Genomic DNA, 22,094 nt, shown 5'->3' with positions numbered 1-22,094 from the left:
GATGGCGGCTGATGAGTAGAACAACAATGGGCCCCAGGATCTCGTCACTCGATCTCGTATCTCTGTGCATTCAATTTGGCATTAATAGAATGCAATTGTTTTCATTGTCCGTAGCTTATTCCTGCCCATGCCATAACCCCACCGCCAGCATAGGGCACTCTGTTCACCATGTGACATCAGCAAACCTCTCGCTCAGACGACGCCATACAAGCTGTCTGCTATCTGCCCGGGACAGTTGAACAGGGAAGAGCACACTTCTCCAGCATGACAGTGGCCATCGAAGGTGAGCATGAAGTCTGTTACGACGCAGAACTGCAGTCAGATCAAGACCCTGGCGAGGACGACGAGCTTCCCTGCGCTGGTTTGTGGCAGTGTGTGCTGAATTTCACAATTTCATCAGCTGTCCAGGTGGCTGGTCTCAGACGTTCCTTGCAGGTGAAGAAGCTGAATGTGGATTGGTTGGCTTGGTTTACATGGTCTGCGGTTGTGATGCCTGTTGGATATACTGTTAAGTTCTCTAAAATGACTTTGGAGGTGGCTTATGGTAGAGAAATTAACATTTTAATTCTGGTGGACGTTCCTGCAGTCAGCATGCCAATTACACACTCCCTCAACTTGAGACATCTGTGGCATTGTGTTGTGAGACACAACTTCACATTTTAGAGTGGCCTTTTATTGTCCCCAGAACAAGGTGCACCTGTGTAATGATCATGCTGTTAAATCAGTTTCTTGATATGCCACACCTGTCAGGTGGATGGATTATCTTGGCGAAGGAGAAATGCTCACTAAACAGGGGATGTAAACACATTGTGCAGAAAATGAGAGCGAGAAGCTTTTTGTGCGTATGGAACATTTCTGGGATCTTTTATATCGGCTTGGAACCAACACTTCACGTGTTACACTTATATTTTTGTTCAGTATAGATGAGTGTATCTAATAAACTGGCCACGGAGTATATTTAGTTTTGAGGAGGGCAACGTCATGGTCTTCTGTGACAAGGCAACATCTGTTTACCAGGTAGGAATCTATGTCCTCATTTAGTATGGCTGTTGAAGGGGCCGTCTGTCTCTCCCCCTGCCCCGGCGTGTTATGGTATAGTGAAGATACCATGTGTAGTCCTAACTCTCTCTCTCTCTCCCCTGCCCCCCTACCCAGGCGTGTTATGGTATAGTGAAGGTACCAGATGGTAACTGGCTGTGCAGGACGTGTGTCTTGGGCATCGACCCCCAGTGTCAGCTGTGCCCCATCAAGGGAGGGGCGATGAAGGCTACGCGGGCGGGCACCAAGTGGGCACACGTCAGCTGTGCCCTGTGGATCCCTGAGGTAAAGGATGACTTCCGAATTACACCCAATTGCCTTTATAAACTCAGCAAAACAAGAAACGTCCTCTCACTTTCAACTGCGTTTATTTTCAGTGTAAATATTTGTATGAACATAAGATTCAACAACTGAGACATGAACTGAACAAGTTCCACAGACATGTGACTAACAGAAATGGAATAATGTGTCCCTGAACAAAGGGGGGTCAAAAAGTAACGGTCAGTATCTGGTGTGGCCACCAGCTGCATTAAGTACTGCAGTTTTTTTATTTTACCTTTATTTAACTAGGCAAGTCAGTTAAGAACAAATTCTTATTTTCAATGACGGCCTAGGAACAGTGGGTTAACTGCCTGTTCAGGGGTAGAACAACAGATTTGTACCTTGTCAGCGCGGGGGTTCGAACTTGCAACCTTTCGGTTACTAGTCCAACGCTCTAACCACTAGGCTACCCTGCCGCCCCAGTGCATCTCCTCCTCATGGACTGCACCAGATTTGCTAGTTCTTGCTGTGAGATGTTAAAAAAAATAAACCTCACTCTTCTACCAAGGCACCTGCAAGTTCCCGGACACTTCTGGGGGGAATGGCAGAACACTGACATTCCTGTCTTGCAGGAAATTACGCTCAGAACGAGCAGTTTGGCTGGTGGCATTGTCATGCTGGAGGGTCATGTCAGGATGAGCCTGCAGGAAGAGTACCGCATGAGGGAGGAGGATGTCTTCCCTGTAAAGCACAGCGTTGAGATTGCCTGCAATGACAACAAGCTCAGTCTGATGATACTGTGACACACCGCCCCAGACCATGACAGACCCTCCACCTCCAAATCGATCGCACTCCAGAGTACAGGCCTCGGTGTAACGCTCATTCCTTCGATGATAAACGCGAATCTGACCATCATCCAATGTGAGACAACCGCAACTCGTCAGTGAAGAGCACTTTTTGCCAGTCCTGTCTGGTCCTGCGAAGCGACGGTGGGTTGGGCCCATAGGCGACGTTGTTGCCGGTGATGTCTGGTAAGGACCTGCCTTACAACAGGCCTACAAGCCCTCAGTCCAGCCTCTAGCAGCCTATTATTGCAGACAGTCTGAGCACTGATGGAGGGATTGTGGCAGTTGTTGCCATGCTGTACCTGTCCCGCAGATGTGATGTTCGGATGTACCGATCCTGTGCAGGTGTTGTTACACGTGGTCTGCCACTGAGGACGATCAGATGTCCGTCCTGTCTCCCTGTAGCGCTGTCTTAGGCGTCTCACAGTACAATTTGGGTTCCCAGTAGATTACAGCGGTGATAGACAAAACGTGAACACCTTCAACATGTTGACACGTCAGTAGACCGGAGCTAAAAGCCAAAGGAACAACAGCATCTCCCCTCAGCATTCAAGCTGTCCTTGGCAGCTGATTCTGACCGGGACAAATACATTACAAGAGTGATAGGTAGGCTATGTTTAGTCTTTGGGCGCATATCCGCAGCTATAAACCAATTCTCAGTGGTTGAGAATAAGGGGTTTCAGCACCCTGATAAAGTGCTCAAGCCACATTATAAACTTCCCTCTTGCACCCATTTCAGCAAACCGGTGTGGTATCCTCTATATAAACAAACCAAACCGGTGTGGTATCCTCTCTATATAAACAAGCCAAACCGGTGTGGTATCCTCTCTATATAAACAAGCCAAACCGGTGTGGTATCCTCTATATAAACAAGCCAAACCGGTGTGGTATCCTCTCTATATAAACAAGCCAAACCGGTGTGGTATCCTCTCTATATAAACAAGCCAAACCGGTGTGGTATCCTCTCTATATAAACAAGCCAAACCGGTGTGGTATCCTCTCTATATAAACAAGCCAAACCGGTGTGGTATCCTCTATATAAACAAGCCAAACCGGTGTGGTATCCTCTCTATATAAACAAGCCAAACCGGTGTGGTATCCTCTATATAAACAAGCCAAACCGGTGTGGTATCCTCTCTATATAAACAAGCCAAACCGGTGTGGTATCGTCTCTATATAAACAAGCCAAACCGGTGTGGTATCCTCTCTATATAAACAAGCCAAACCGGTGTGGTATCCTCTCTATATAAACAAGCCAAACCGGTGTGGTATCCTCTATATAAACAAACCAAACCGGTGTGGTATCCTCTCTATATAAACAAGCCAAACCGGTGTGGTATCCTCTCTATATAAACAAGCCAAACCGGTGTGGTATCCTCTATATAAACAAGCCAAACCGGTGTGGTATCCTCTATATAAACAAGCCAAAGTTTCCATTGAATTGGTCCATGCACCCTGTGTTGCACGTAACAATGACAGCCATCATATGACCCCGGATTGTCAAGATGGCGCCGACAGACATGGCAGCTCTGCTACTAGCTCCTAAGACATGACAGCTCTGCTACTAGCTCCTAAGATATGACAGCTCTGCTACTAGCTCCTAAGACATGGAAGATCTGCTACTAGCTCCTAAGACATGGAAGCTCTGCTACTAGCTCCTAAGACATGGAAGCTCTGCTACTAGCTCCTAAGATATGGCAGCTCTGCTACTAGCTCCTAAGACATGACAGCTCTGCTACTAGCTCCTAAGACATGGCAGCTCTGCTACTAGCTCCTAAGACATGGCAGATATGACAGCTCTGCTACTAGCTCCTAAGACATGGCAGCTCTGCTACTAGCTCCTAAGACATGACAGCTCTGCTACTAGCTCCTAAGACATGGCAGCTCTGCTACTAGCTCCTAAGACATGGCAGATATGACAGCTCTGCTACTAGCTCCTGAGACATGGCAGCTCTGCTACTAGCTCCTAAGACATGGCAGATATGACAGCTCTGCTACTAGCTCCTAAGACATGACAGCTCTGCTACTAGCTCCTAAGACATGACAGCTCTGCTACTAGCTCCTAAGACATGACAGCTCTGCTACTAGCTCCTAAGACATGGCAGCTCTGCTACTAGCTCCTAAGACATGGCAGCTCTGCTACTAGCTCCTAAGACATGGCAGATATGACAGCTTTGCTACTAGCTCCTAAGACATGGCAGCTCTGCTACTAGCTCCTAAGACATGGCAGATATGGCAGCTCTGCTACTAGCTCCTAAGACATGGCAGCTCTGCTACTAGCTCCTAAGACATGGCAGATATGACAGCTCTGCTACTAGCTCCTAAGACATGGCAGCTCTGCTACTAGCTCCTAAGACATGGCAGCTCTGCTACTAGCTCCTAAGACATGACAGATATGGCAGCTCTGCTACTAGCTCCTAAGACATGACAGATATGGCAGCTCTGCTACTAGCTCCTAAGATATGGCAGCTCTGCTACTAGCTCCTAAGATATGACAGATATGACAGCTCTGCTACTAGCTCCTAAGATATGGCAGCTCGGCTACTAGCTCCTAAGATATGACAGCTCTGCTACTAGCTCCTAAGATATGACAGCTCTGCTACTAGCTCCTAAGACATGGCAGCTCTGCTACTAGCTCCTAAGATATGGCAGCTCTGCTACTAGCTCCTAAGATATGGCAGATATGGCAGCTCTGCTACTAGCTCCTAAGACATGACAGATATGGCAGCTCTGCTACTAGCTCCTAAGATATGACAGCTCTGCTACTAGCTCCTAAGATATGGCAGCTCTGCTACTAGCTCCTAAGACATGACAGATATGGCAGCTCTGCTACTAGCTCCTAAGATATGGCAGCTCTGCTACTAGCTCCTAAGACATGGCAGCTCTGCTACTAGCTCCTAAGACATGGCAGCTCTGCTCTGCTACTAGCTCCTAAGACATGACAGCTCTGCTACTAGCTCCTAAGATATGACAGCTCTGCTACTAGCTCCTAAGACATGACAGCTCTGCTACTAGCTCCTAAGACATGACAGATATGACAGCTCTGCTACTAGCTCCTAAGACATGGCAGCTCTGCTACTAGCTCCTAAGACATGACAGATATGACAGCTCTGCTACTAGCTCCTAAGACATGGCAGCTCTGCTACTAGCTCCTAAGATATGGCAGCTCTGCTACTAGCTCCTAAGACATGACAGATATGGCAGCTCTGCTACTAGCTCCTAAGACATGACAGATATGACAGCTCTGCTACTAGCTCCTAAGACATGACAGATATGACAGCTCTGCTACTAGCTCCTAAGACATGGCAGACATGACAGCTCTGCTACTAGCTCCTAAGATATGACAGATATGGTAGCTCTGCTACTAGCTCCTAAGACATGACAGCTCTGCTACTAGCTCCTAAGACATGACAGCTCTGCTACTAGCTCCTAAGACATGACAGATATGACAGCTCTGCTACTAGCTCCTAAGACATGGCAGACATGACAGCTCTGCTACTAGCTCCTAAGATATGACAGATATGGCAGCTCTGCTACTAGCTCCTAAGACATGACAGCTCTGCTACTAGCTCCTAAGACATGGCAGCTCTGCTACTAGCTCCTAAGACATGACAGCTCTGCTACTAGCTCCTAAGATATGGCAGCTCTGCTACTAGCTCCTAAGACATGGCAGCTCTGCTACTAGCTCCTAAGACATGACAGATATGACAGCTCTGCTACTAGCTCCTAAGACATGACAGATATGGAAGCTCTGCTACTAGCTCCTAAGACATGACAGATATGACAGCTCTGCTACTAGCTCCTAAGACATGACAGCTCTGCTACTAGCTCCTAAGATATGGCAGCTCTGCTACTAGCTCCTAAGACATGACAGCTCTGCTACTAGCTCCTAAGATATGGCAGCTCTGCTACTAGCTCCTAAGATATGGCAGCTCTGCTACTAGCTCCTAAGATATGGCAGCTCTGCTACTAACTCCTAAGATATGACAGCTCCTAAGCAACTATGCACTAATTCGTTTTTTTTTGTGTGTTATTTCATACATTATTAGCCCAGAATGTTTTTTTTGTTATGACATACAGACGGAAATAACTTTGGGATATCAGAGCGGTGATAACTCACCAGGAAAAATACGACTTCTCCGAATTGTATCCTTTGTTAGAACTCCCAACTGAACTTATCCCAGATGCTGCTCGAAGACTGCACCGGTGGAGAAGAGGTATTCGGACTTGTAGTCCGGCTCAGGAGGCGTGCACACCACCCACCGCTTCCGAGTATATTACTCGCTAATGTTTAGTCTCTGGATAGTAAAGTAGACGAGCTCAGGGAGAGGATCTCCTTCTTCTGTCTTGTTGCTTTTTGTTCTATGTTGCTCTGTCTGTATGCTAAGTTTTGCTAGTCCTATGTTGCTCTGCGTGTGCTCAATGATAGTCTCTATTGGAATTGTTTTTAATAACCTGCCCTTTACTGAAACGTTGATTAATGTGCACTGTCCCTGTAAAAATAAAATAAACTCAAACTAGAAAGGCATCCGGGACTGTAACATGCTTTGTTTCACGGAATCATGGCTCTCTCCGGATATACTGTCCATACAGCCAGCTGGGTTCTCAGTACATCGCGCAAACAGGAATAAAGAACTCTCCAGGAAGAAGAAAGGCGGGTGGTGTATGTTTCATGACTGTAGTACCTCCCAAGAGAATTCTCTTTGGTTATAGTCACAGCCGTGTATATTCCCCTCAAGCAGATACCACGACGGCCCTCAAATAACTAACCTGGACTTTATGCAAACTCAAAACCATATATCCTGCGGCTGCATTTATTTTAGCTGGGGATTTTAACAAAGAAAATTTGAGGAAAAAGCTACCAAAGTTCTATCAACACACTGCCTGTCTTACTGCATCAAAAACTCTTGATCATTGTTACTCCCCCTTCCTAGATGGCTTAAAGGCCCTCTCTTTGGCAAATCAGATCACCACTCCACTCTGCTCCTCCCTTCCTATAGGCAGAAACTCAAACAGGAAGTACCTGTGCTAAGGCCTATTCAATGCTGGTCTGACCAATCAGAATCCACGCTTCAAGATTGTTTTGATCACGCGGACTGGAATATGTTCCGGGTAGCCTCCGAGAATAACATTGACAAATACACAGATGCGGTAACGGAGTTCTTTAGGAAGTGACTGAGTTTATCAGGAAGTGTATAGGAGATGTTGTACCCACTGTGACTATTAAAACCTACTCAAACGAGAAACTGTGGATAGATGGCAGCATTCGTGCAAAACTGAATGCGCGAACCACCATATTTAACCACGGCAAGGTGACTGGGAATATGGTTGAATACAGTGTTGTTATTCCCTCCGTAAGGAGACCCTATTCCCTCAAACAGGCTAAACGTCAGTACAGAGACAAGGTGGAGTCGCAATTTAACGACTCCGTCACGAGACTTATATTGCACAGTCTACAGAAAATCACGGATTACAATGGGAAAACCAGCCACGTCTCAAACACCGTCTTGCTCCCGGACAAGCTAAACACCTTCTTCTCTCGCTTTGAGGATAACACAGTGCCACTGACGTCTTGCTCTGGACAAGCTGAACACCTTCACATTTAAGCGTGTTAACCCTCGCAAGACTGCTGGCCCAGAAGGCATCCCTAGTCACGTCCTCGGAGCATGCACAGACCAGCTGGCTGGAGTGTTTACAGACATATTCAATCTCTCCCTATCCCAAGTCTGCTGGCCCCACATGCTTCAAGAAGTCCATCATTGTTCCTGTACCCAAGAAGGCAAAGGTAACTGAACTGACTATCGCCCCGTAGCACTCACTTCTGTTATCATGAAGTGCTTTGAGAGACTAGTTAAGGATCATATCACCTCTCCTACCTGAAATCCTAGACCCCCCACTTCAATTTGCTTACATTCCTAATAGATCCACAGACGACGCAATCGCCATCGCTATAGACAAGAAGGATATCTATGTGAAAATGCTGTTCATTGACACTAGCTCAGCCTTCAACACCATAGTACCCTCCAAGCTCATCATTAAGCTTGGTGCCCTCGGTCTCAACCCTGCCCTGTACAACTGGGTCCTGGACTTCCTGATGGGCCGCCCACAGGTGGTGAAGGAAGGAAACAACACCACTACTACGCCAATCAACACTGGGGCCCCACAAGAGTGTGTTCTCAGACCTCTCCTGTATTCCCTGTTCACCCATGACTGCGTGGCCACGCACGCCTCCAATTCAATCACCAAGTTTGCAGGTGACACAACAGTAGTAGGCCTGATTACCAACAATGACGAGACTGCTTACAGGGAGGAGGTGAGGCCTCTCGGAGTGTGGTGTCAGGAAAGTAACCTCACACTCAACGTCAACAAAACAAAGAGGATGATCGTGGACTTCAGGAGACAGCAGAGGGAACAACCCTCTATCCACATCGATGGGACAACAGTGGAGAAGGTGGAAAGTTTGAAGTTCCTCGGCGTACACATCACGGACAAACTGAATTGGTCCACCCACACAGACTGTGTGGTGAAGAAGGCGCAACAGTGCTTCTTCAACCTCAGGAGGCTGAAGAAATTGGCTTGTCACCAAAACACTCAGATGCACAATTGAGGACTTCCTGTCAGGCTGTATCACTGCCTGCCCTACAGGACACCTACAGTCCTACAGGACAGCACCCGTTGTCACAGAAAGGCAAAAAGTTCAAGGACAACCACCCGAGCCACTGCCTGTTCACCCCGCTATCATCCAGAAGGCGAGGTCAGTGCAGCTGCATCAAAGCTGGGACCGAGAGACTGAAAAACAGCTTCTATCTCAAGTTCATCCGATTGTTAAATAGCCATCACCAGCCAGCTACACTGGTTACTCAAACCTGCATATTAGTCTCTGCTGCCCCATATACATAGACATGGAATCACATGCCACTTTAATAATGTTTACATACTGCTTTACTCATTTCATATGTATATACTTTATTTTAGTCAATGCCACTCCTACTTTGCTCGTCTTAATATTTATATATTTCTTAATTCCGTTCTTTTACTTTTAAATGTGCGTATTGTTGTGAATTGTTAGATACTACTGCACTGTTGGAGCTAGGAACACAAGCATTTAGTTAGATACTACTGCACTGTTGGAGCTAGGAACACAAGCATTTAGTTAGATACTACTGCACTGTTGGAGCTAGGAACACAAGCATTTAGTTAGATACTACTGCACTGTTGGAGCTAGGAACACAAGCATTTAGTTAGATACTACTGCACTGTTGGAGCTAGGAACACAAGCATTTAGTTAGATACTACTGCACTGTTGGAGCTAGGAACACAAGCATTTAGTTAGATACTACTGCACTGTTGGAGCTAGGAACACAAGCATTTAGTTAGATACTACTGCACTGTTGGAGCTAGGAACACAAGCATTTAGTTAGATACTACTGCACTGTTGGAGCTAGGAACACAAGCATTTAGTTAGATACTACTGCACTGTTGGAGCTAGGAACACAAGCATTTAGTTAGATACTACTGCACTGTTGGAGCTAGGAACACAAGCATTTAGTTAGATACTACTGCACTGTTGGAGCTAGGAACACAAGCATTTAGTTAGATAGTACTGCACTGTTGGAGCTAGGAACACAAGCATTTAGTTAGATACTACTGCACTGTTGGAGCTAGGAACACAAGCATTTAGTTAGATACTACTGCACTGTTGGAGCTAGGAACACAAGCATTTAGTTAGATACTACTGCACTGTTGGAGCTAGGAACACAAGCATTTAGTTAGATACTACTGCACTGTTGGAGCTAGGAACACAAGCATTTAGTTAGATACTACTGCACTGTTGGAGCTAGAAACACAAGCATTTAGTTAGATACTACTGCACTGTTGGAGCTGGGAACACAAGCATTTTGCTAAATTTGTGTATGTGACCAATAGAATGAGATGTTATTTGAGTGGGGGATGTAATGCCCTACAGATACGCCCCCTTTAAGAGAGTCACAAGTGGGAAGCTGGCACAGGAAGCAGTGTCATGCTGCGTTCGTAACCAGGATGGAAGTGGGAAGCTGGCACAGGAAGCAGTGTCATGCTGCGTTCGTAACCAGGATGGAAGTGGGGAGCTGGCACAGGAAGCAGTGTCATGCTGCGTTCGTAACCAGGATGGAAGTGGGGAGCTGGCACAGGAAGCAGTGTCATGCTGCGTTCGTAACCAGGATGGAAGTGGGAAGCTGGCACAGGAAGCAGTGTCATGCTGCGTTCGTAACCAGGATGGAAGTGGGGAGCTGGCACAGGAAGCAGTGTCATGCTGCGTTCGTAACCAGGATGGAAGTGGGGAGCTGGCACAGGAAGCAGTGTCATGCTGCGTTCGTAACCAGGATGGAAGTGGGGAGCTGGCACAGGAAGCAGTGTCATGCTGCGTTCGTAACCAGGATGGAAGTGGGAAGCTGGCACAGGAAGCAGTGTCATGCTGCGTTCGTAACCAGGATGGAAGTGGGGAGCTGGCACAGGAAGCAGTGTCATGCTGCGTTCGTAACCAGGATGGAAGTGGGGAGCTGGCACAGGAAGCAGTGTCATGCTGCGTTCGTAACCAGGATGGAAGTGGGAAGCTGGCACAGGAAGCAGTGTCATGCTGCGTTCGTAACCAGGATGGAAGTGGGGAAATACCACATACGACTGACGCCCCTCCAACTGGTAATTACTAGTGGGGAAACTGTCATCCTGAGCTCACACCTCTCCCACATGGTGACCTCTGACCTCATCTAAGGAAATGACCTCGATAACAGCATTTTCCATAGGGTTAGCCCAAATGAAGGGTCCCTGAGGTTTGCTCAGAGCCCATAGGGTTAGCCCAAATGAAGGGTCCCTGAGGTTTGCTCAGAGCCCATAGGGTTAGCCCAAATGAAGGGTCCCTGAGGTTTACTCAGAGCCCATAGGGTTAGCCCAAATGAAGGGTCCCTGAGGTTTACTCAGAGCCCATAGGGTTAGCCCAAATGAAGGGTCCCTGAGGTTTACTCAGAGCCCATAGGGTTAGCCCAAATGAAGGGTCCCTGAGGTTTACTCAGAGCCCATAGGGTTAGCCCAAATGAAGGGTCCCTGAGGTTTACTCAGAGCCCATAGGGTTAGCCCAAATGACGGGTCCCTGAGGTTTACTCAGAGCCCATAGGGTTAGCCCAAATGAAGGGTCCCTGAGGTTTACTCAGAGCCCATAGGGTTAGCCCAAATGAAGGGTCCTTCAGCTCCAATAAAACGTTTTATTTATTATTATATTATTTATTACCACACGGTGAAGAATGGCCAGAACAGTACATCTGACAGTGTGTTCTTCATGTCTCTAGGTGAGGATAGCGTGTTGACAGTGTGTTCTTCATGTCTCTAGGTGAGCATAGCGTGCTGACAGTGTGTTCTTCATGTCTCTAGGTGAGCATAGCGTGTTGACAGTGTGTTCTTCATGTCTCTAGGTGAGCATAGCGTGCTGACAGTGTGTTCTTCATGTCTCTAGGTGAGCATAGCGTGTTGACAGTGTGTTCATGTCTCTAGGTGAGCATAGCGTGTTGACAGTGTGTTCTTCATGTCTCTAGGTGAGCATAGCGTGTTGACAGTGTGTTCTTCATGTCTCTAGGTGAGCATAGCGTGTTGACAGTGTGTTCTTCGTGTCTCTAGGTGAGCATAGCGTGTTGACAGTGTGTTCTTCATGTCTCTAGGTGAGCATAGCGTGTTGACAGTGTGTTCTTCATGTCTCTAGGTGAGCATAGCGTGTTGACAGTGTGTTCTTCATGTCTCTAGGTGAGCATAGCGTGTTGACAGTGTGTTCTTCATGTCTCTAGGTGAGCATAGCGTGTTGACAGTGTGTTCTTCATGTCTCTAGGTGAGCATAGCGTGTTGACAGTGTGTTCTTCATGTCTCTAGGTGAGCATAGCGTGTTGACAGTGTGTTCTTCATGTCTCTAGGTGAGCATAGCGTGTTGACAGTGTGTTCTTCATGTCTCTAGGTGAGCATAGCGTGCTGACAGTGTGTTCTTCATGTCTCTAGGTGAGCATAGCGTGTTGACAGTGTGTTCATGTCTCTAGGTGAGCATAGCGTGTTGACAGTGTGTTCTTCATGTCTCTAGGTGAGCATAGCGTGTTGACAGTGTGTTCTTCATGTCTCTAGGTGAGCATAGCGTGTTGACAGTGTGTTCTTCATGTCTCTAGGTGAGCATAGCGTGTTGACAGTGTGTTCTTCATGTCTCTAGGTGAGCATAGCGTGTTGACAGTGTGTTCTTCATGTCTCTAGGTGAGCATAGCGTGTTGACAGTGTGTTCTTCATGTCTCTAGGTGAGCATAGCGTGTTGACAGTGTGTTCATGTCTCTAGGTGAGCATAGCGTGTTGACAGTGTGTTCTTCATGTCTCTAGGTGAGCATAGCGTGTTGACAGTGTGTTCTTCATGTCTCTAGGTGAGCATAGCGTGTTGACAGTGTGTTCATGTCTCTAGGTGAGCATAGCGTGTTGACAGTGTGTTCATGTCTCTAGGTGAGCATAGCGTGTTGACAGTGTGTTCTTCATGTCTCTAGGTGAGCATAGCGTGTTGACAGTGTGTTCTATGTCTCTAGGTGAGCATAGCGTGTTGACAGTGTGTTCTTCATGTCTCTAGGTGAGCATAGCGTGTTGACAGTGTGTTCTTCATGTCTCTAGGTGAGCATAGCGTGTTGACAGTGTGTTCTTCATGTCTCTAGGTGAGCATAGCGTGTTGACAGTGTGTTCATGTCTCTAGGTGAGCATAGCGTGTTGACAGTGTGTTCATGTCTCTAGGTGAGCATAGCGTGTTGACAGTGTGTTCTTCATGTCTCTAGGTGAGCATAGCGTGTTGACAGTGTGTTCTTCATGTCTCTAGGTGAGCATAGCGTGTTGACAGTGTGTTCTTCATGTCTCTAGGTGAGCATAGCGTGTTGACAGTGTGTTCTTCATGTCTCTAGGTGAGCATAGCGTGTTGACAGTGTGTTCTTCATGTCTCTAGGTGAGCGTAGCGTGTTGACAGTGTGTTCTTCGTGTCTCTAGGTGAGCATAGCGTGTTGACAGTGTGTTCTTCATGTCTCTAGGTGAGCATAGCGTGTTGACAGTGTGTTCTTCATGTCTCTAGGTGAGCATAGCGTGTTGACAGTGTGTTCTTCATGTCTCTAGGTGAGCATAGCGTGTTGATAGTGTGTTCTTCATGTCTCTAGGTGAGCATAGCGTGTTGACAGTGTGTTCTTCATGTCTCTAGGTGAGCATAGCGTGTTGACAGTGTGTTCTTCATGTCTCTAGGTGAGCATAGCGTGTTGACAGTGTGTTCTTCATGTCTCTAGGTGAGCATAGCGTGTTGACAGTGTGTTCTTCATGTCTCTAGGTGAGCATAGCGTGTTGACAGTGTGTTCTTCATGTCTCTAGGTGAGCATAGCGTGTTGACAGTGTGTTCTTCATGTCTCTAGGTGAGCATAGCGTGTTGACAGTGTGTTCTTCATGTCTCTAGGTGAGCATAGCGTGTTGACAGTGTGTTCATGTCTCTAGGTGAGCATAGCGTGTTGACAGTGTGTTCTTCATGTCTCTAGGTGAGCATAGCGTGTTGACAGTGTGTTCTTCATGTCTCTAGGTGAGCATAGCGTGTTGACAGTGTGTTCTTCATGTCTCTAGGTGAGCATAGCGTGTTGACAGTGTGTTCTTCATGTCTCTAGATGATCATAGCGTGTTGACAGTGTGTTCTTCATGTCTCTAGATGATCATAGCGTGTTGACAGTGTGTTCTTCATGTCTCTAGGTGAGCATAGCGTGTTGACAGTGTGTTCTTCATGTCTCTAGATGAGCATAGCGTGTTGACAGTGTGTTCTTCATGTCTCTAGGTGAGCATAGCGTGCTGACAGTGTGTTCTTCATGTCTCTAGGTGAGCATAGCGTGTCCAGAGAGGATGGAGCCCATCACCAAAGTGTCTCACATCCCCCCCTCCCGCTGGTCTCTCATCTGCAGCCTCTGTAAACTGAAGACTGGTGCCTGTATACAGGTGAGTAATGCTGTCTATGTGGAGGGTAGTGCCTGCTGTCTATGTGGAGGGTAGGGCCCGCTGTCTATGTGGAGGGTAGGGCCCGCTGTCTATGTGGAGGGTAGGGCCTGCTGTCTATGTGGAGGGTAGGGCCCGCTGTCTATGTGGAGGGTAGGGCCTGCTGTCTATGTGGAGGGTAGGGCCTGCTGTCTATGTGGAGGGTAGGGCCTGCTGTCTATGTGGAGGGTAGGGCCTGCTGTCTATGTGGAGGGTAGGGCCCGCTGTCTATGTGGAGGGTAGGGCCCGCTGTCTATGTGGAGGGTAGGGCCCGCTGTCTATGTGGAGGGTAGGGCCCGCTGTCTATGTGGAGGGTAGGGCCCGCTGTCTATGTGGAGGGTAGGGCCCGCTGTCTATGTGGAGGGTAGGGCCCGCTGTCTATGTGGAGGGTAGGGCCCGCTGTCTATGTGGAGGGTAGGGCCTGCTGTCTACGTGGAGGGTAGGGCCTGCTGTCTACGTGGAGGGTAGGGCCCGCTGTCTACCTGGAGGGCAGGGCGGGCCCGCTGTCTACCTGGAGGGCAGGGCCCGCTGTCTACGTGGAGGGCAGGGCCCGTTGTCTACCTGGAGGGCAGGGCGGGCCCGCTGTCTACCTGGAGGGCAGGGCGGGCCCGCTGTCTACCTGGAGGGCAGGGCGGGCCCGCTGTCTACCTGGAGGGCAGGGCGGGCCCGCTGTCTACCTGGAGGGCAGGGCGGGCCCGCTGTCTACCTGGAGGGCAGGGCGGGCCCGCTGTCTACCTGGAGGGCAGGGCGGGCCCGCTGTCTACCTGGAGGGCAGGGCGGGCCCGCTGTCTACCTGGAGGGCAGGGCGGGCCCGCTGTCTACCTGGAGGGCAGGGCGGGCCCGCTGTCTACCTGGAGGGCAGGGCGGGCCCGCTGTCTACCTGGAGGGCAGGGCGGGCCCGCTGTCTACCTGGAGGGCAGGGCGGGCCCGCTGTCTACCTGGAGGGCAGCTAGTAAAATGTTTGTATTAGTTGTGTATCAGGCTCAGTCAATGAACTCTCCTTATCCTCCTCCATCCCCCAGAGTTCAACTCTCCTTGTCCTCCTCCATCCCCCAGAGTTCAACTCTCCTTGTCCTCCTCCATCCCCCAGAGTTCAACTCTCCTTGTCCTCCTCCATCCCCCAGAGTTCAACTCTCCTTGTCCTCCTCCATCCCCCAGAGTTCAACTCTCCTTGTCCTCCTCCATCCCCCAGAGTTCAACTCTCCTTGTCCTCCTCCATCCCCCAGAGTTCAACTCTCCTTGTCCTCCTCCATCCCCCAGAGTTCAACTCTCCTTGTCCTCCTCCATCCCCCAGAGTTCAACTCTCCTTGTCCTCCTCCATCCCCCAGAGTTCAACTCTCCTTATCCTCCTCCATCCCCCAGAGTTCAACTCTCCTTATCCTCCTCCATCCCCCAGAGGGCTGAGTGAAGAACTGCAGCATCCTGTTCCATGTGACGTGTGTCTTGGAGTAATATGTTTATATTATTCTGATTTAGTTAATGATGTGTATATTCTGTTGTTTTGGGTCTCATCCCTCAGTGCTCAGTGAAGAACTGCACCATCCCGTTCCATGTGACGTGTGCCTTTGAGCACAGCCTGGAGATGAAGACTGTCCTGGATGAAGGAGATGAGGTGAAGTTCAGGTCCTACTGCCTGAAGCACAGCAAGCCCAAGAACCAGGCCTCCTCCGACCCACCAGCCCCCGGCCTCAGCCCCTGTCAACCAGCCCACAACAAGCAGTCCAAGGCAGGGGAGCCAGGCTCCGGTCTCAGTCCGGCCCGGCCCAAACCCCCCGTAGACCCAGAGAGGGGGGGCCTGAGGGCCCAGAGGTTACTTGAACTAGAGGAGGAGTTTTCTACTCTGATTCACCCTGAGGAGCTGGCCCTGAACCTGGGCCTCCCTCCCAGTCTGCTGGACTTCATCTACCAGTACTGGAAACTGAAGAGGAAGAGCAACTTCAACCGTGCTCTGCTGCCCCCTAGTGAGGAGGAGGGTAACCTGCTGCTGTTGCCTCATGAAGACAGCATCCACACACGGATGAGGATGTTCATGCACCTCAGACAGGACTTGGAGAGGGTTAGTATTACTTATCAGTTAGATATTTAAAACCAAAATATTAGCAGACAGCATCCACACACGGATGAGGATGATCATGCACCTCAGACAGGACTTGGAGAGGGTTAGTATTACTTATCAGTTAGATATTTAAAACCAAAATATTAGCAGACAGCGGCCACACACGAATGAGGATGATCATGCACCTCAGACAGGACTTAGTGTGTGACTGGTTGATTATATTATGGCAGGGCTCGTCAACCTTGTTCCTGGAGAGAGACCCTCCTGTAGGTTTTAACTCCAACCCTGTTCCTGGAGAGATACCCTCCTGTAGGTTTTAACTCCAACCCTGTTCCTGGAGAGATACCCTCCTGTAGGCTGTCACTCTAACCCTGTTCCTGGAGAGAAACCCTCCTGTAGGTTTTAACTCCAACCCTGTTCCTGGAGAGATACCCTCCTGTAGGTTTTAACTCCAACCCTGTTCCTGGAGAGATACCCTCCTGTAGGTTTTAACTCCAACCCTGTTCCTGGAGAGAAACCCTCCTGTAGGTTTTAACTCCAACCCTGTTCCTGGAGAGATACCCTCCTGTAGGTTTTAACTCCAACCCTGTTCCTGGAGAGATACCCTCCTGTAGGCTGTCACACTAACCCTGTTCCCGGAGAGAGACCCTCCTGTAGGTTTGAACTCCAATGAGGCTCATCCATATGGTTTCTAGGTTAGCTCCAGGTACAGGGTTGGAGAGATATAATGTAATGAAGCTCATCCATATGGTTTCTAGGTTAGCTCCAGGTACAGGGTTGGAGAGATGTAATGAAGCTCATCCATATGGTTTCTAGCTTAGCTCCAGGTACAGGGTTGGAGAGATGTAATGAAGCTCATCCATATGGTTTCTAGGTTAGCTCCAGGTACAGGGTTGGAGAGATGTAAATGAAGCTCATCCATATGGTTTCTAGGTTAGCTCCAGGTACAGGGTTGGAGAGATGTAATGAAGCTCATCCATATGGTTTCTAGGTTAGCTCCAGGTACAGGGTTGGAGAGATGTAAATGAAGCTCATCCATATGGTTTCTAGGTTATCTCCAGGTACAGGGTTGGAGAGATGTAATGAAGCTCATCCATATGGTTCCTAGGTTAGCTCCAGGTACAGGGTTGGAGAGATGTAATGAAGCTCATCCATACGGTTTCTAGGTTAGCTCCAGGTACAGGGTTGGAGAGATGTAATGAAGCTCATCCATATGGTTTCTAGGTTAGCTCCAGGTACAGGGTTGGAGAGATGTAATGAAGCTCATCCATACGGTTTCTAGGTTAGCTCCAGGTACAGGGTTGGAGAGATGTAAATGAAGCTCATCCATATGGTTTCTAGGTTAGCTCCAGGTACAGGGTTGGAGAGATATAATGTAATGAAGCTCATCCATATGGTTTCTAGGTTAGCTCCAGGTACAGGGTTGGAGAGATGTAATGAAGCTCATCCATATGGTTTCTAGGTTAGCTCCAGGTACAGGGTTGGAGAGATGTAAATGAAGCTCATCCATATGGTTTCTAGGTTAGCTCCAGGTACAGGGTTGGAGAGATGTAAATGAAGCTCATCCATATGGTTTCTAGGTTAGCTCCAGGTACAGGGTTGGAGAGATATAATGTAATGAGGCTCATCCATATGGTTTCTAGGTTAGCTCCAGGTACAGGGTTGGAGAGATATAATGTAATGAAGCTCATCCATATGGTTTCTAGGTTAGCTCCAGGTACAGGGTTGGAGAGATGTAATGAAGCTCATCCATATGGTTTCTAGGTTAGCTCCAGGTACAGGGTTGGAGAGATGTAATGAAGCTCATCCATATGGTTTCTAGGTTAGCTCCAGATACAGGGTTGGAGAGATATAATGTAATGAGGCTCATCCATATGGTTTCTAGGTTAGCTCCAGGTACAGGGTTGGAGAGATATAATGTAATGAGGCTCATCCATATGGTTTCTAGGTTAGCTCCAGGTACAGGGTTGGAGAGAGTCCTCTGGATAAGGTCTGCTAAATGACTTAAATGTAAATGTAAATGATATAATGTAATGAGGCTCATCCATATGGTTTCTAGGTTAGCTCCAGGTACAGGGTTGGAGAGATGTAATGTAATGAAGCTCATCCATATGGTTTCTAGGTTAGCTCCAGGTACAGGGTTGGAGAGATGTAATGAAGCTCATCCATATGGTTTCTAGGTTAGCTCCAGGTACAGGGTTGGAGAGATGTAATGAAGCTCATCCATATGGTTTCTAGGTTAGCTCCAGGTACAGGGTTGGAGAGATATAATGTAATGAGGCTCATCCATATGGTTTCTAGGTTAGCTCCAGGTACAGGGTTGGAGAGATATAATGTAATGAAGCTCATCCATATGGTTTCTAGGTTAGCTCCAGGTACAGGGTTGGAGAGATGTAATGAAGCTCATCCATATGGTTTCTAGGTTAGCTCCAGGTACAGGGTTGGGGAGATATAATGAAGCTCATCCATATGGTTTCTAGGTTAGCTCCAGGTACAGGGTTGGAGAGGTATAATGTAATGAGGCTCATCCATATGGTTTCTAGGTTAGCTCCAGGTACAGGGTTGGAGAGATATAATGTAATGAGGCTCATCCATATGGTTTCTAGGTTAGCTCCAGGTACAGGGTTGGAGAGATATAATGTAATGAGGCTCATCCATATGGTTTCTAGGTTAGCTCCAGGTACAGGGTTGGAGAGAGTCGCTCTGGATAAGAGCGTCTGCAAATGGTTTAAATGTAAATGTAAATGATATAATGTAATGAAGCTCATCCATATGGTTTCTAGGTTAGCTCCAGGTACAGGGTTGGAGAGATGTAATGTAATGAAGCTCATCCATATGGATTCTAGGTTAGCTCCAGGTACAGGGTTGGAGAGATATAATGAAGCTCATCCATATGGATTCTAGGTTAGCTCCAGGTACAGGGTTGGAGAGATGTAATGAAGCTCATCCATATGGTTTCTAGGTTAGCTCCAGGTACAGGGTTGGAGAGATATAATGTAATGAGGCTCATCCATATGGTTTCTAGGTTAGCTCCAGGTACAGGGTTGGAGAGATATAATGAAGCTCATCCATATGGTTTCTAGGTTAGCTCGAGGTACAGGGTTGGAGAGATGTAATGAAGCTCATCCATATGGTTTCTAGGTTAGCTCGAGGTACAGGGTTGGAGAGATATAATGAAATGAGGCTCATCCATATGGTTTCTAGGTTAGCTCCAGGTACAGGGTTGGAGAGATATAATGTAATGAAGCTCATCCATATGGTTTCTAGCTTAGCTCCAGGTACAGGGTTGGAGAGATGTAATGAAGCTCATCCATATGGTTTCTAGGTTAGCTCCAGGTACAGGGTTGGAGAGATGTAATGAAGCTCATCCATATGGTTTGTAGGTTAGCTCGAGGTACAGGGTTGGAGAGATGTAATGAAGCTCATCCATATGGTTTCTAGGTTAGCTCCAGGTACAGGGTTGGAGAGATATAATGAAGCTCATCCATATGGTTTCTAGGTTAGCTCCAGGTACAGGGTTGGAGAGATGTAATGAAGCTCATCCATATGGTTTCTAGGTTAGCACCAGGTACAGGGTTGGAGAGATATAATGTAATGAGGCTCATCCATATGGTTTCTAGGTTAGCTCCAGGTACAGGGTTGGAGAGATGTAATGAAGCTCATCCATATGGTTTCTAGGTTAGCTCCAGGTACACGTTTTCTGTGCCAGGTATAGGACCGGTCTATTATATTCTAGTTACTGAGGATCCTTCCAGGTATTTAAATGTCTGTCTAGAAATGGGCCGGGCAAACTACGGATCTCCGTTGAATTTCAAAATCCCGAACTGACCCCTGAGCCAAAAAGTTTGCCCACCCCTGATTTAGAACATAGCCTTCTCTACCGTGTTGGGTCAATGTCTGCTCTCTTGACGGCCATGTTGTGTCCCCTACAGGTGAGGAACCTGTGTTACATGGTGAGTCGGAGGGAGAAGCTGAAACTGTCTCAGAGCAAGGCCCAGGAGCAGATCTTCAACCTCCACGTCAAACTGCACAACCAGGAGATCTCCGCTGGTAAGATACTGGTTGTGTGTCTGTGTGTCCTCTGTCCAGAAGAGGAACAGGTTAATGTTCTATCCTAGGGTGGAGTTGGGACTCATGGTGTTTGTCTCCAGGTTAATGTTCTATCCTAGGGTGTGGGAGGAGTTGGGGACTAACCCATCATTCTGATTGGCCCTCATCGTCTTTTCTCTCCAGGTTAATGTTCTATCCTAGGGTGTGGGAGGAGTTGGGGACTAACCCATCATTCTGATTGGCCCTCATGGTGTTTGTCTCTCCAGGTTAATGTTTTATCCTAGGGTGTGGGAGGAGTTGGGGACTAACCCATCATTCTGATTGGCCCTCATGGTCTTTTACATTACATTACATTTAAGTCATTTAGCAGACGCTCTTCTCTCCAGGTTAATGTTCTATCCTAGGGTGTGGGAGGAGTTGGGGACTAACCCATCATTCTGATTGGTCCTCATGGTCTTTTCTCTCCAGGTTAATGTTCTATCCTAGGGTGTGGGAGGAGTTGGGGACTAACCCATCATTCTGATTGGCCCTCATGGTCTTTTCTCTCCAGGTTAATGTTCTATCCTAGGGTGTGGGAGGAGTTGGGGACTAACCCATCATTCTGATTGGCCCTCATGGTCTTTTCTCTCCAGGTTAATGTTCTATCCTAGGGTGTGGGAGGAGTTGGGGACTAACCCATCATTCTGATTGGCCCTCATGGTGTTTGTCTCTCCAGGTTAATGTTCTATCCGAGGGTGGAGTTGGGACTCATGGTGTTTGTCTCCAGGTTAATGTTCTATCCTAGGGTGGAGTTGGGACTCATGGTGTTTGTCTCTCCAGGTTAATGTTCTATCCTAGGGTGGAGTTGGGACTCATGGTCTTTGTCTCCAGGTTAATGTTCTATCCTAGGGTGGAGTTGGGACTCATGGTGTTTGTCTCTCCAGGTTAATGTTCTAGGAGTTGGGGTTACTGTTCTATCCGAACCCATCAGGTTAATGTTCTGAGGGTTTGGGACTCATGGTGTTTGTCTCTCCAGGTTAATGTTCTATCCTAGGGTGGAGTTGGGACTCATGGTGTTTGTCTCCCAGGTTAATGTTCTATCCTAGGTCCTCATGTTTTTCTCTCCAGGTTAATGTTCTATCCTATGGTGGGAGGAGTCTGGGGACTAATGGTGTTTGTCTCTCCAGGTTAATGTTCTATCAGGTGGAGTTGGGACTCATGGTGTTTGTCTCTCCAGGTTAATGTTCATCATGGTGTTTGTCTTTGTCTCCAGGTTAATGTTCTATCCGAGGGTGGAGTTGGGACCATCATGGTGTTTGTCTCTCAGGTTAATGTTCTATCCTAGGGTGAGTTGGGACTCAGTTTTGGGTTAACCCATCATTCTGATTGGTCTCTGTTCTATGGTGTTTGTCTCTCTATCCTAGGGTGGGTTGGGACTCAGGTTAATGTTCTATCCTAGGGTGGAGTGGGACTCATGGTCTTTGTCTCCAGGTTAATGTTCTATCCTAGGGACTAACCCATCATTCTGATTGGCCCTCATGGTGTTTGTCTCTCCAGGTTAATGTTCTATCCGAGGGTGGAGTTGGGACTCATGGTGTTTGTCTCCAGGTTAATGTTCTATCCTAGGGTGGAGTTGGGACTCATGGTGTTTGTCTCCAGGTTAATGTTCTATCCTAGGGTGTGGGAGGAGTTGGGGACTAACCCATCATTCTGATTGGCCCTCATGGTGTTTGTCTCTCCAGGTTAATGTTCTATCCTAGGGTGTGGGAGGAGTTGGGGACTAACCCATCATTCTGATTGGCCCTCATGGTGTTTGTCTCAGGTCTGCCGGT

The 22,094-nt window shown here is 47.9% G+C and overlaps 1 protein-coding gene and 1 long non-coding RNA gene across 6 annotated transcripts in view; both read left to right on the top strand.

Annotated features, from left to right (window-relative positions):
• LOC118387411 (protein Jade-3-like) overlaps window positions 1–22,094 on the top strand; it is a 53,071-nt gene that overhangs the window by 29,027 nt on the left and 1,950 nt on the right. The window contains exons 8-11 of the mRNA XM_052525609.1: window positions 1,156–1,323; window positions 14,025–14,141; window positions 15,697–16,233; window positions 20,166–20,283. Coding sequence (XP_052381569.1) covers window positions 1,156–1,323; window positions 14,025–14,141; window positions 15,697–16,233; window positions 20,166–20,283 — 940 coding nt within the window. The remainder of the gene's footprint in view (window positions 1–1,155; window positions 1,324–14,024; window positions 14,142–15,696; window positions 16,234–20,165; window positions 20,284–22,094) is intronic.
• On the top strand, window positions 17,793–19,802 carry LOC127908693 (uncharacterized). 5 transcript variants are annotated; one of them, XR_008068087.1, is made up of 5 exons: window positions 17,819–17,887; window positions 18,304–18,366; window positions 18,483–18,666; window positions 19,270–19,374; window positions 19,675–19,802. It is a non-coding gene; the product is annotated as an uncharacterized LOC127908693 (long non-coding RNA). The 5 variants fall into 5 exon arrangements; XR_008068085.1 differs by lacking the exon at window positions 17,819–17,887 and adding an exon at window positions 18,124–18,192; XR_008068086.1 differs by lacking the exons at window positions 17,819–17,887; window positions 18,483–18,666 and adding an exon at window positions 18,124–18,192 and having other exon boundaries at window positions 18,304–18,424.

Source organism: Oncorhynchus keta, chromosome 1, assembly GCF_023373465.1.
Source record: "Oncorhynchus keta strain PuntledgeMale-10-30-2019 chromosome 1, Oket_V2, whole genome shotgun sequence".
Taxonomy (NCBI): domain Eukaryota; kingdom Metazoa; phylum Chordata; class Actinopteri; order Salmoniformes; family Salmonidae; genus Oncorhynchus; species Oncorhynchus keta.
This window is presented reverse-complemented; position numbering and strand designations above follow the sequence as displayed.